We start from the raw sequence: 12,814 nt of genomic DNA, 5'->3' as shown, positions 1-12,814 counted from the left end.
GCAGTTGAGGTTTCTGCCGAGTGAGACCTGTGTTAGTATAAGCACCTTTGCTGTAGTAGGGGTTTTGGTGCTCGCTAACAGGCTTCACCACTCCGGCTTCTTAGGGCTGCTGGTTCTTTTATAAAATTCTCAAAGCCACTGCACATAGCAGTGACTTAAGACAGCAAGTTATTTGGTGCAAATTATAAAACTCCAGTGTGTTTCAAAAGATCAGACAATACCTACTCCCCTACCTACTCCCCTCCCCACTCCGGCTCACCTCCCGGGACTATACCCAAGCCATTTGGAAAAGCTGGAAGCCTGCTTTTTTCTTAATTGTTCTTTAGAATGAAAGTTTTTCAACCTCTCTGGAAGAAATGGGTCCAAATGTCTTGTGACCCTTATAATCAGGAAGCGCTCACTAGGATTGAACCCAGCTAATCTCACTGCACCTGAAACTCCCCCCCAACTGGCTTTTACAGATCATCAACCTCTTCGTGGCTGTCATCATGGACAATTTTGATTATCTCACCCGGGACTGGTCTATTCTGGGGCCTCACCATTTAGATGAATTCAAACGGATCTGGTCTGAATATGACCCTGAGGCAAAGTAAGTGGAAAAGAATTCCGTCTGGCTTGCATGAGCTGTTTCTGGGTGTTGGCTGTGCTCCTTGGGGAAGGTGGGATGGCCCGCAAGCCCGGATGAGTGGTGCTGCCCTGCCCTCACGCTGTGCTTTGCCTCCAGGGGAAGGATCAAGCACCTGGACGTGGTCACTCTGCTCCGCCGCATCCAGCCTCCCCTGGGCTTCGGGAAGCTGTGTCCACACCGGGTAGCCTGCAAGGTGAGAGTCTTGTTGGCGCGCCTGAAGGCCCCTTGTAGGGACTCCCCGCTTTAGTCAGCACTGATTAACTTATGTTCTACGGAGCCTGCCGTCAGGCGCTGGGGGGTGCTGAGATGAGTGTTATGTGGTTGCCGTCCTTGAGAAGTTCTTGAATGTACAACTCTCAAGTCACCCTTTCAGCCAATGGTAAGATTAGGAAGGGAATTATGTAATTTGTCACTGGTTGGGAGAAGGGAGGGAATGATGACACTTGGATCAGGTCCAGCAGGAGAGAAGTAGGAGTTTGTCGGAGCGGAAAGGGCATCACAGAAGGGGAGCTCAGAGAGCCCAGACGGGGAGGCAGGAGAACAGGAAGTGGCTGGTGTGGCTGGAACCCAAGAGAAGGTGGCAGGAGGCCTGAGGCCCAAGCTGAGCGTATCTGCGCGAAGCCTTCTATGTCATGCTGAATCTCATGGAAGGAACGTGAGTCGACGTCCGTTCTAGAAAGTTGACTCCAGGCAACAGAGGTGTGAACTGGGGACAGGAGAACACCCAGGAGAGCTGTTGCATTATCTCACTGTGACACACGTCAAGAGCCAGAGGGAGGGCAGGGGAGCAGGCCTGGAGGGGAGGGCTTGGCGTAGGGGTCTGCTTAGGGAGTAGGATGGAGAGGACTTGGTGACCCGGACACCTCTTAGCTTGTATGATGGTGTACATGGTGACCCTCTGCCACCAGAGCCTCCTTCCCAGTGAGTGGGCATCGAGCAGTGGCCTCTCAGGGGTGGACTCAAGTCTCTTGCTAAAACCACACTCTTTGTCAGATGGGACTTGAACCCATCTGCACCTCAGATTGAGACTTGAACCCACAATCCCTGCCTTAGGAGAGGACTCAAACCCACTGTCTCTTAGTTTAAACCACTCACCTGAGCTCACTGAAACTCAGGTTTTTTTGTCTTGATGTGGAAAGAATTCCGTGTGAGGCAGAGTGGTTGGCAAAGAGTAAGTTTATTAGCATAGGAAGCTTGTGAGAGAGGGGGCAGGCAAGGGAGTGCAGCCCCGAGAGCAGATAGGTTTACATTTTTATAATCAAAGGAAAAGTAGAGAGAGAAGATCCCCTTCTCATTTTTAGGTAGATATCAAGGCTTATACCCTTAGTTCCTCTTTTAACCTTTTATGGCATAACCAGGACCATCATCAGTTCAGTTCAGCTCAGTTCAGTTGCTCAGTCGTGTCTGACTCTCTGCGACCCCTTGAATCACAGCACGCCAGGCCTCCCTGTCCATCACCAGCTTCCGAAGTTTACTCAAACTCATGCCCATCAAGTTGGTGATGCCATCCAGTCATCTCATCCTCTGTCGTACCCTTCTTCTCCTGCCCTCAATATCTCCCAGCATCAGGGTCTTTTCCAATGAGTCAGCTCTTCGCGTGAGGTGACCAAAGTATTGGAGTTTCAGCTTCAGCATCAGTCCTTCCAGTGAACACCCAGGACTGATCTCCTTTAGGATGGACTGGTTGGATCTCCTTGCTGTCCAAGGGACTCTCAAGAGTCTTCTCCAGCACCACAGTTCAAAAGCATCAATTCTTTGGCACTCAGCTTTCTTCACAGTCCAACTCTCATATCCATACATGACCACTGGAAAAACCATAGCCTTGACCAGACTGACCTTTGTTGGCAAAGTAATGTCTCTGCTTTTTAATATGCTATCTAGGTTGGTCATAACTTTCCTTCCAAGGAGTAAGTCTCTTTTAATTTCATGGCTGCAGTCACCATCTGCAGTGATTCTGGCACCCAAAGAAATGAAGTCTGACACTGTTTCCACTGTCTCCCCATCTATTTCCCATGAGGTGATGGGACCAGATGCCGTGATCTTAGTTTTCTGAATGTTAAGCCAACTTTTCCACTCTCCTCTTTCACTTTCATCAAGAGGCTTTTTAACTCCTCTTCACTTTCTGCCATAAGGGTGGTGTCATCTGCATATCTGAGGTTATTGATATTTCTACTGGCAATCTTGATTCCAGCTTGTGCTTCTTCCAACCCAGCGTTTCTCATGATGTACTCTGCATATAAGTTAAATAAGCAGGGTGACAATATACAGCCTTGAAGTACTCCTTTTCCTATTTGGAACCAGTCTGTTGTTCCATGCCCAGTTCTAACTGTTGCTTCCTGACCTGCATACAGGTTTCTCAAGAGGCAGGTCAGGTGGTCTGGTATTCCCATCTCTTTCAGAATTTTCCACAGTTTATTGTGATCCACACAGTCGAAGGCTTTGGCATAGTCAATAAAGCAGAAATAGGTGTTTTTCTGGAACTCTCTTGCTTTTTCGATGATCCAGCAGATATTGGCAATTTGATCTCTGGACCATCATGGCAGTGTTTAAATCATTAACACTTATTAAGAAACGGGCAGTAATATACACTAAAACAAGGTCATTGATCTCAGGTTTTGGTATAATATCCCCTTTCACCTAGTTTCTTTCCCCTTTCATCTATATTCCTGTCATGGCTACATGCAGAAGTCCTTGACTTGGTGTAATAAGACTCAGATCCCATACCTACTGTCAGGTACTTTACATATGTACATTGTTGCTTGGTTACTGGATTCTCTTCGTGAGTGGCTGTAGGCCTAAAACAGTCTCCCAAGCTCGCTTAGAATTCCCTTTCTGTCTTTAGTGCCCTAGTGGGATTTTTAAGCTAAGTATTTAATTATCCCACTCCATTCCTATTGCCATCTCACCCCATTCCTGATGTTTTCACATCAGACCATGCTCTCTGTGAGCTCTCCTCAAGATCTTGTTTTTTTTTTTCAGTAGAGTTCATGTCAAACCACCTGGAGTCAGATGTAGAAACAGAAAATGACCCCCCTCTTTTTAGAGGAGAAATGTGGGGGTTTGTCTGTTGAAACTCTGTTGTGTAGAAATCCAGCCAGACTGTGTAACACCTGGTCCCTTCTTCCCACAGATCTGATGGGATTCAGGGTCAGGGGTTCACCTTACCCTCACAGGGGTGCTAGGCTAGCTCCAGACAGAACCACAGTAAAGAGTGAAGTCTACAGTGTATTTCAGGCTTTCAGAGAAATCTGAGCCAAACTCATCATGCCCTGCCCTGGAAGTCCAGAAAGCTCCATTGGCAAGTCCTTGGGCTTCTTGCCCAAGTCTTTGCTTCTCTTCATCCTGGACTCTGGATGTTGGCACAGAGAATAAGCCATGGATGTTGACTTTTTCCCGTAGATTTCATAGTACCAGGCTCTTTTCTGCTTTCCAAGAACAAGATGAGTTCTAGCTCGTGGCTATTGTCTTATGTTTGCATTTGCAAACCCCTTTATGTGAAGGATCTAAGTAAGGACCTGTGTAAGTAAAAATGGACTCCTTTGTACTCTAAGGACAAAGCAGTTTGCTGATTCAGAAATTTACCAGGAGATGCAAGTAAATGTGCAGGCTGTCCAAGTAAAGGCATGCATTGGAGAAGGAAATGGCAACCCACTCCAGTATTCTTGCCTGGAGAATCCCAGGGACGGAGGAGCCTGATGGGCTGCTGTCTATGGGGTCGCACAGAGTCAGACACGACTGAAGCAACTTAGCAGCAGCAGCAGTCCAAGTAAATGTGCAGGCTGTCCTAGGACTAGGAATTCAGGTAGGGTGAGTCCTGTGTACACAAGGTGGTAGTCCGTTGATAGGGAGGAGGAAAAGGTTTTAACATCTTTCTTTTGGGACACCTTGTCAGCTGAAAGTAAGAAATGTGACACTACTAGTAATTCTAAGTGCTGCTTTTTTAGCACTTACACCTGCCAGGCACCCAGCTGAAGTGTCTATGCCCTTAGTGTCTATGATACCCTTTAACCCTTGCACAGCACTTGGCTGTGGGCATGTCATCTGCATCAGCTGAGGCCAGAGGGGGTGTTTTCTCTCATCTTCGTCCTCTCCGCCTCTCAGGGCTGGTGTTACAGGGGTAAAGAGAGAGAAGACAGGAGCAGGACATTGGGGATCCATCTCTGCAAGGCCAAACCCTCAGAGGAACTACATGAACTTGTACAGAACACTCCACAGTGGTCTCTCCAGGGCACGGTCCTTGAAGGACACTCCCCAAGTTAGGAAAAGTAACGGACTTCATTGGTTGAGGACCTTTGTCTCAGACTCTGTGGCTGGCTCAACATGCCTGGTATATCATTTTACCCCCAAACAGCCTTAAAGATGTGTCCAGAGTGGAGGCTTGACCCAAAACACAGGGGAGCCAGCTGATGAGAAGGGGAGAGGAATGCATAAACAGTAGGGGGCTAAACAGTTTTTAAAAGACAAAACGTATCTTCTGAGTGCCAGCATTTGTGCTTTGTCAGCTCAGAGCCCCTCAAATGGTAGGTGCCATTTGTTGAATGTCGATGGCCATTAAGTTGAATCAAGGAACCATTAGGAAGGAGATGGAGAGAATAAACAGAAAATAAATGGAATGGACTGCAGCTGTCATCAGTTGTTTGCATTCTATCAAGGGACTTTTCTTTCTGTTTACAGAGACTGGTTGCTATGAACATGCCACTCAACAGTGATGGGACAGTCATGTTTAATGCAACTCTGTTTGCTCTGGTTCGAACGGCTCTTAAAATCAAGACTGAAGGTGAGCCCTCCCTGGAAGCAGGACAGGTGGGAGAAGAGGGAAGGGGAAGCCATATCCCACCTTGATTCTCACGTGGATCTCTTCTTGTCCGAAGGCCCCCAGGGGGGCGGGGTGGTGCATGTCATCAGGATGTCTGGGCCCACTGGCCAGGCCAGCCTCCTCCACCCTTCTCTCCTCCCTTCATGCGTCACTTTGTCCCAGAAAGCTGAGAGGTGACTCGTGCCTCTGGTGAGAACAGAGAGGCTTTGCAGGGGAAAAGAAACAAGGCTCATTCGCCTTTCTTGCATTTTGAATCCAGGGAACCTGGAACAAGCTAATGAAGAACTCCGAGCTGTGATCAAGAAAATTTGGAAGAAAACCAGCATGAAACTGCTTGACCAAGTTGTCCCTCCAGCTGGTGGTCAGTGCAGTTTCTTTCCTAAGTAGCTCTTGGCCAACATGTTGGTTTCAGTGCTAGTCTTCAGGAGTCCCAGCGTGCTTGCAGAAGGCTTTTGAGGTACCAGCCAGAACATTGAGGCCAGAAGCTAAAGAAGGCCCTTATGGCCAGCAGTGTAATGATTTGGGGTAACATGAAGACCATTCCAGACAAAGGAGAGGTTTCAGTGAGAAGGAAACTGAGACACCCAGATGGCTGAAGCAGGGGTTCTCTTGTGGGTGGAGGAAGTCATGTTAGGAGAACAAGCTTGTGGCCTCAAAACCAAAAGCCTGTATTTTTTTTTGGGGGGGGGGGGCGGCGGGCAGGGGGTGGTGTTTTGCCCAAAATGAAGTACTTAAAACTAGTTTCCATATATCCTTCAACATGTTGTTGAAAACTTCTCACACACAAAAAAAAAGGTTTTGAAAAATGGTGTCTGTGAAATGTTCTAACTAAGACTAGATCTATTACCCAAACGTCCCTTTAATTAGAATTTAGAGTAGAGATGGAACTAACAGGCATGCTTATTTCTTTTTGTTGTTTATCATAAAAATAACGGACTAAACTTTTCTCAGACTTATATATATATCACACATATATATATAATCCAGATACTGTTTTTCCATTTTTGTTTAAGTACACATTGACTTAAAAGTGGAGGTGGTTGTGTTTTGACCTTCATTTTCGAGTTTTAAAGGTGCAGGATCCGTCTGCTCGGTGCCAACACACCCGGCCTCTACCCCCTCAGCCCCGGGTGTGTTAGAAATGTTTGGTGTGTTTTGTAACAAACTGAACCGTGTCATTCCCAATGGGGCTGGCTCAGGTCTGGAACCTGAGTCTGGAACCCCAGGACAGGACAGTGGCCTCTCCTTTTGAGAAAGTGACGACCTCTGGATTCTGGGGGATAGTGCAGCTTGCTGGCCAGCTCTGCTCCCCACAAGAAGCCAGAAGCACTGTGAGCTCTTGTCGCTGGAGGGAGCCACCCAGAATTGGCAGGGCCAGCAGCTCAGAGCTAGGAAAGAGGACACACGAAGAAATGATTAAGGGAAAGCGTGCAAAACAAAACACCAACAGAACCAAACAAAAACTCCCACCCAGAGAGAGGTGCCTGGCCCCCCACAGGAGAACTGATCCTGCACGTTTAAAACAGCTCTTTGGTTTCCGTTCTTTTCTTTCTAGCTGCACACCCAGGTGTTCGCATGGCTGAGACGAATTGCTTTTCTTAAATCGTTGTAACAATGTGCTTGAGCTTTTTCTGCAGCCTCCATTCCTTTCGAGTCTCAGTCTTTCAGAATATTCTGAAGCAATTCTGTTTTAGGGTGGTGGCATGGAATCGGAGTTATCTCTTGCCAACTGTATTCCCCTACATATTTCTCACGATGCAGATGCATGCTTCAGAATAGTGGGCCATACCTGTCTCGGGGGAACTTTCCTTGCAGGCTCCCCCCTCCTCTCGCCTCTCTTGATACGCCACCCTCCCTACAGCCCAGTCTCTCACATCAGTGCCATCCTGGCAAGGTTCACCTGGGGAGAGTCATTTACATTACTGTGAAACGTCATTTGTTTCTATTTCACCAAGAAAAAGAAAAAAGAATCCGGAATTTGCCTCTCTTCCTTTGATCAGCTTGTAGCCCTACTAGGCTTTTCATGAAGGCTACATAGTCTTCCTCTTTCCTGGCCTAATAGTGGGCCCTGCTTTTCTCTCTGCATTTCTTAATGTGGATTGGGGGTTAGGGTGACAAGGGTTAATCTCTTTCGAAATGGCAGTCAGAGCCCCGGAAAACCTGGAAAGGAAACAGCACCTTAGTAGGGATGGGATGCTCAAGAAGTTCTATGGCCCAGGTGGTGGATGACCCAGCATAGAGCTTATCCAGGCTGATCTCAAATAAGGGCTCTTGTCACTGAATTTCCAATGGTGGAGACTTCAGGCTTTAGGGCACAGGCTCTGGTTGAGTTGCTGGGCAGGGTTGTAGTATCTCTGTTCGCCTTTTGCCTCTTTGTCTTTCCTCTTTTATCTTCCAGTGGATGAGCTTTTCCCACCCCGTGGAGCACTTAGAGCAGGGGAATATATTTATGACCCTCTGGGCCAGCGCATGGGTACTCCCATGGCGGAGGGGCTCGGTGTCCACCCTCGGTAATCTGGCCAGAGGGCAGCAGACTGAGCCAGGCCAGCCCTGCACCTGGAACTGGTCTTTTGTGGGGCGCTCGGGCGGCCCTTACAGCCCTGGTGAGAGAGCAGAGTCGGCGCCCATCTTAAAAGGCCTCACCAGCACAGGGGTGATGTGAGGCGCCCCCAGCTCATCGTGAGCTTGATGAGGTGATGCTCAGGAGTGAGCCTGGGAGCCGGGCCAGAATGCCGGGCTCCAATGCTCCCTCTGGCTGTGGGGCAGCCTGTCCGCGCTCAGCATGCTGAGCTGTCTCATGTCCCATCTGGATCTTGCTCGTGTTCTCAGCTCCGCTGTGGTCTCCTGCCGAGTCATGGATCTTCCCCTGTCCTCCCAGGGGCTCCTCTCTGTCTTCGGACCTTCGCACCTGGACCTGAATCTTTGGCTCCTTTCTCCTGAGGAGCGTTCAGAGCTGTGACCCCATTGCTCTCTGAAGTCCCGAGCCCAGACGGCCTCCCTGCACTCACTCCTCTTCCTTCCCTCTCCGTCCTGCTGGAGCTTTGACTTTTGCTGTTCTTGAGACTCTTCCTGGGCCCGGTCTCAGTAGGTCAGCATCTCAGTGCAGAAGGTCAGGTGGCCCTTGGAGGCCCTGCCTTCAGAGCCCTAGGTGGGCACCTCCGCCCTGTAGCTGCCCCTTAGGCAGGAACACGATCCACCCTCTTCATTGAGTACACTCCCCCCCAACTTCCCACCCAGGTTCTGGGCCAGGGAGAGCCAGGACTCCCCCATAGGAGCCCCCTTGGGCTCTCTAGGCTAGCACCATCCAGGCTGAAGGGGGAGAACAGTTAGGCCAGCTTTTGTTGGAAGCGCCCCAACGAGGGATGAGATGGCCCTCCTGTGAGTATGGCCGGTGTTTCTGTGGCAGCCCACAGGGGAGACTGGGGACCCGGTCTTGCAGAGGCCAGCTGACCCTGGGATTGTCGGGCCACAATCGGCCCACCTCATGCATGTGGCCTGGTGGAGAGGTGGACTTTGCTGGAGAGAGGCAGCCCCACGGGACCAGGTGGCCCTTGTGGTGAAGCTGGGCCATCCCTCAGGGAGGCAGTGGGGTGGAGAATGAGAACCCAGGTCTGGGGGGCCCACCTCCCAGCTCACCTGGCCTGGAGCAAGTCATGGAACCTCTGTCCACTCGCCTCTCACTTCCCTGCATCTGCACAGGGCATTGTTAGACATTTGGACCAGCCCTAGACCGATGAGGGCCCTGGTTTCATTGCTGCCCAAAGGCCTTGGTTCACTGGGGCGTCCCCGTGCTGCTCTAGGACTTGCCTGGCTTGGGTTTAGAAGGAATGTGACATACTTCTCCAGGCCGACCACCCCCAGGCATCCTCTCACCCAGTAACACTGAGCATCTTCTGACTAGGAAGGTGGGGGCGGGCAGCCGAGTGGCCCAGCAGTGTCCAGTCACGGACACCCGCTCCCACCCGGGCAGGAAACGCACCCCACTCGGGTGCACCTCACCTGAGGGTTCCAGTGTCCTGCACCCTGTCATGGTTCTCATCCTGTTTCAATAGATGCCACTGTTGGCGAGTGGTTAGATAACAATGATTCTGATGGCAATGGCCCATTGTCACCTGCCCCCTGGCACTTAGACCACCCAGAGCGTTCTACAGGCCTCTTGTCCTGGAATCCTCACAGCTCCTCCTGAGATACTTAGGCTCACTTGTGGGTGAGAACCCAAGCCCAGAGAGGCCAGATCGTCTACCCTAGATGGCATGTGAGTCGCGAGGGCAGCCTGGCCACAGATTGAGCAGCGCTAAAGCCTGAGGGTGGCAGCCATTCTCCTCCAGCCTCGGCAAGCCACGGGCACTGGCCACCAGCCTCGTGGGCACCCTGGGCAGGTTGTGGGGGTGAGCACCTTGGGAGAGCAGGCCTCGTGGAGACCCCGGGCACACTGGCACTGCCAGGGTGGTTTCCTGGGAGACAGCAAGAGCCACTATTCTGCCTCATGCATCACCTTTAATCAGGCTCAGCGGAGTCCCAGCTCCCCGGCCACGCACGGTGGGGCTGTTTCTGAACAGAGATAAGGCAGCCAGCTCTGAGGTGAGTTGGAGCTGTCGCTTGCAGTATCGAAAACAAGCAGTTCTGAATTACAAACGGACACATGGCATGTGGAGGCTATTGGCAGAGAATTAAGGGGGCACTTGGAAATCTGGGTCTGCAGTCACTTTTCGGAATCGGCCTCTCCTTCCGAGCTTGTCTGTCACCTTTCTGAATTCTCTATCTTTCTCTCCAGGCATTGGGGTTTGGATGGTTAATTGTCCTTGGTGTTTGCGGTAATTACACATGCAAATCCCTATGCACAGGGTGAAAATATGACCCATGAAGCCTTTTTTTGTTCTGTAATTTTTCTTTTGAGTCAATAACCGAGACGGCACTTCATGGTGTTACTAATACGCTGCTATATAAAACTCATGACAAGTCCATTATTTTCTGCAATTTTGAGTATCAGTTCATGTAACTGACTCTAATTTTGAGGCTTAACTGCTTTGCACAATCTTGCTTTTCGCTAGATTTAGTTTCCCATGTCCTAAGCTGAGAGCTCAGTGCCCCCGCCCCCTCCCTGCCCAAAGCAAGTGTTGAGGCTCTTGGTGCAAACGTGCTGATTCGGGAGAGCTCTGTCTGGTCTCTCCGTTTAGATGATGAGGTAACCGTGGGGAAGTTCTATGCCACTTTCCTGATACAGGACTACTTTAGGAAATTCAAGAAACGGAAAGAACAAGGACTGGTGGGAAAATACCCCGCGAAGAACAGCACAATTGCCCTACAGGTGAATTGTTGTTTTTGTCTTTTTCTCTTTTTCACTAACAATTTTACAAGCTTTATTGAAATACTAGAGAGCTGACTATTCATGGTTGAGCAGTTACCACAAGGATTTTGTTTAAACTGAGATACTGCACACTCCCCCAAAGGTGGACTAGCCATTTCTGGGCCACCAGGTAAGTGCCTCTCCCTCCCCACACCCTCTGTGCCCCCTCATCCATGCCCACCACAGCCCAGCCCGTGCGGTGGGACCCCCCAGGACAGCGGCCAAGGCACACCCCTCACGGGAGGGGAGCCAGAGCTGCCCCATGCCCTGTCTCCCCTGGGTTTCTCCAGCAGCAGCGTCCTCCGAGCAGGCACCCACCTTCCCCCGGCCCTGGGCTCGGGCCCTGGCGGCCCACGAAACAGCTTTCCATCTGAACGCAAGTGCTTTGTTTTGTTTCTGTTTATTTCTTACCCCACTGCTTGTTGGTTTTTGGTCCATCTCAGTAACATCCATCACCTCCTAGTGCGTGTGTGTGTGTAAGCGCGTGTGTGTGTAAGTGTGTGTGTGTGTGTAAGCTTGTCTGTGTGCATGCAGTGTGTCTGTGTCTACGTGTTGTTTCCTGGTGGCTGTGAGCCTTGCTGTGCCAATGCTGTTCTCTCGTGACCCAGCCAGCCTCTGGTCCCTACAACTGCCCAGACTTCTGGAGGGGGAGTGTGGTTTCAGGAACCTCTGGTTCTAACTAGTGTCCATGCATTCAAGGGTGTAGAACCCTTGATAAGCCCAGAGCCCTGGTGGGAGGCAGGTGTGTAGGGAAATGATGTCCTGGTGGAGACCAGCGGAAAGAGGGCTAGGAAGGGCAGTCTGTGGTTGCAGTGATGGAGAAAGCAGGTGGAGAAGGAGTGAGGAAAAGATGCTGAGACTACAAAAAGGGAACTGCAGAGGTTGGCAAGCTGTCAGAAACAACTGTGCAAATGAATCACACACCCTGTCATCTCTGCTACCCTGATACAGAATTGATACAGGTTGATACAGAATTTTTTCCTTTTATGTCCCTCTTACCATCATGTGTCTTAAACTGGGTCTTGTTGGTATGGGTAAGGTTCAGTGTGAAATAGTCTTTTGCTTTTTTTCCAGGGGAAAATGCCCAGCATTGTTTTGTGTTCTCAGTGATGGTAATTACCAAAGTGAAGGCTTGTCTGTGATCTTGCTGAGAGAGAATGAATGTGAACGATGATGAATGAGGGAAGGAGTGTGAGGTATGTGCAAACGGCAGGTTAGGAGATGACCTTGTGTGACAGTGACCTGTGGATTCATGATATGACCTGGGCTTTGCCCAGACAGCTATAGGACAGGGGGGAAAGATGGATGCTAAATCTGACCAAAGACAGATTCTGGTCATTCTTCCTCTGATCCAACATCTCCTAAAGGAAGCTTAGTGAATCTGAGGCTCAGATAGCTGATTGCTGTCCCAGATTGTGAAATTTCAATAACATTTTCACCTCTGACCTGTCCAGTTTGCAAAAATGAACACCCTTCTCCTGAGCCCAGCTCACAAGTAGTCTTAGAGAGGCCAGTCAACTGAAAAGACACATTTGCAAACATGAACAGGTCTGGTCCATGTCTTCCAGAGGGTGTTGTGGCCAAGTTGGATGCAAAGGCAGGGAGTGATGATCACATTTCTGCAAGCTCCCACCTAAAGCAGCCCAGATTCCAGAGTGTCATAGTGCCCACCCCCTTACAGGAAACTACTTGCTGTTCTCAGATTCTAGTTGGTGGGTGTGGTGGGGCTTGTTTTTTCTGGAGGGGAAAACATACTCTTTCGTGGATGGCTGTGTCATCATATACAGTAAATAACCAAGGTAGTGCTGTGCTAAAGAGCTTTCCATTTTCCGTGGAAGGCAGGTACAATGACCACTAGAACACAGGGTTATACCTTTACTCAGTCCCCAAGGCTTCCTAGTTAGAAGGCTTCAGTGCTCGCTCTGGAGGTTGGATATAGTGTTTGGATGTTTTAAGACCTGAATGACAACACCTGGCTATATAATTAATAACCACATAGTGGGGTGGGTTTCACTGAGTCTTT

At 49.9% G+C, this 12,814-nt stretch overlaps 1 protein-coding gene across 18 annotated transcripts in view; it reads left to right on the top strand.

Moving 5' to 3' along the window:
- The window catches only part of CACNA1D (calcium voltage-gated channel subunit alpha1 D), a 336,899-nt gene that overhangs the window by 301,494 nt on the left and 22,591 nt on the right, over positions 1 to 12,814 (top strand). For all 18 annotated transcript variants that reach the window (XM_070455913.1, XM_070455907.1, XM_020885971.2 and 15 more), the window contains 5 exons: positions 462 to 589; positions 725 to 821; positions 5,303 to 5,405; positions 5,704 to 5,805; positions 10,622 to 10,752. In XM_070455913.1, coding sequence (XP_070312014.1) covers positions 462 to 589; positions 725 to 821; positions 5,303 to 5,405; positions 5,704 to 5,805; positions 10,622 to 10,752 — 561 coding nt within the window. The remainder of the gene's footprint in view (positions 1 to 461; positions 590 to 724; positions 822 to 5,302; positions 5,406 to 5,703; positions 5,806 to 10,621; positions 10,753 to 12,814) is intronic.

This window comes from Odocoileus virginianus, chromosome 26, assembly GCF_023699985.2.
Source record: "Odocoileus virginianus isolate 20LAN1187 ecotype Illinois chromosome 26, Ovbor_1.2, whole genome shotgun sequence".
In the NCBI taxonomy this organism is placed as follows: Eukaryota; Metazoa; Chordata; class Mammalia; order Artiodactyla; family Cervidae; genus Odocoileus; species Odocoileus virginianus.
This window is presented reverse-complemented; position numbering and strand designations above follow the sequence as displayed.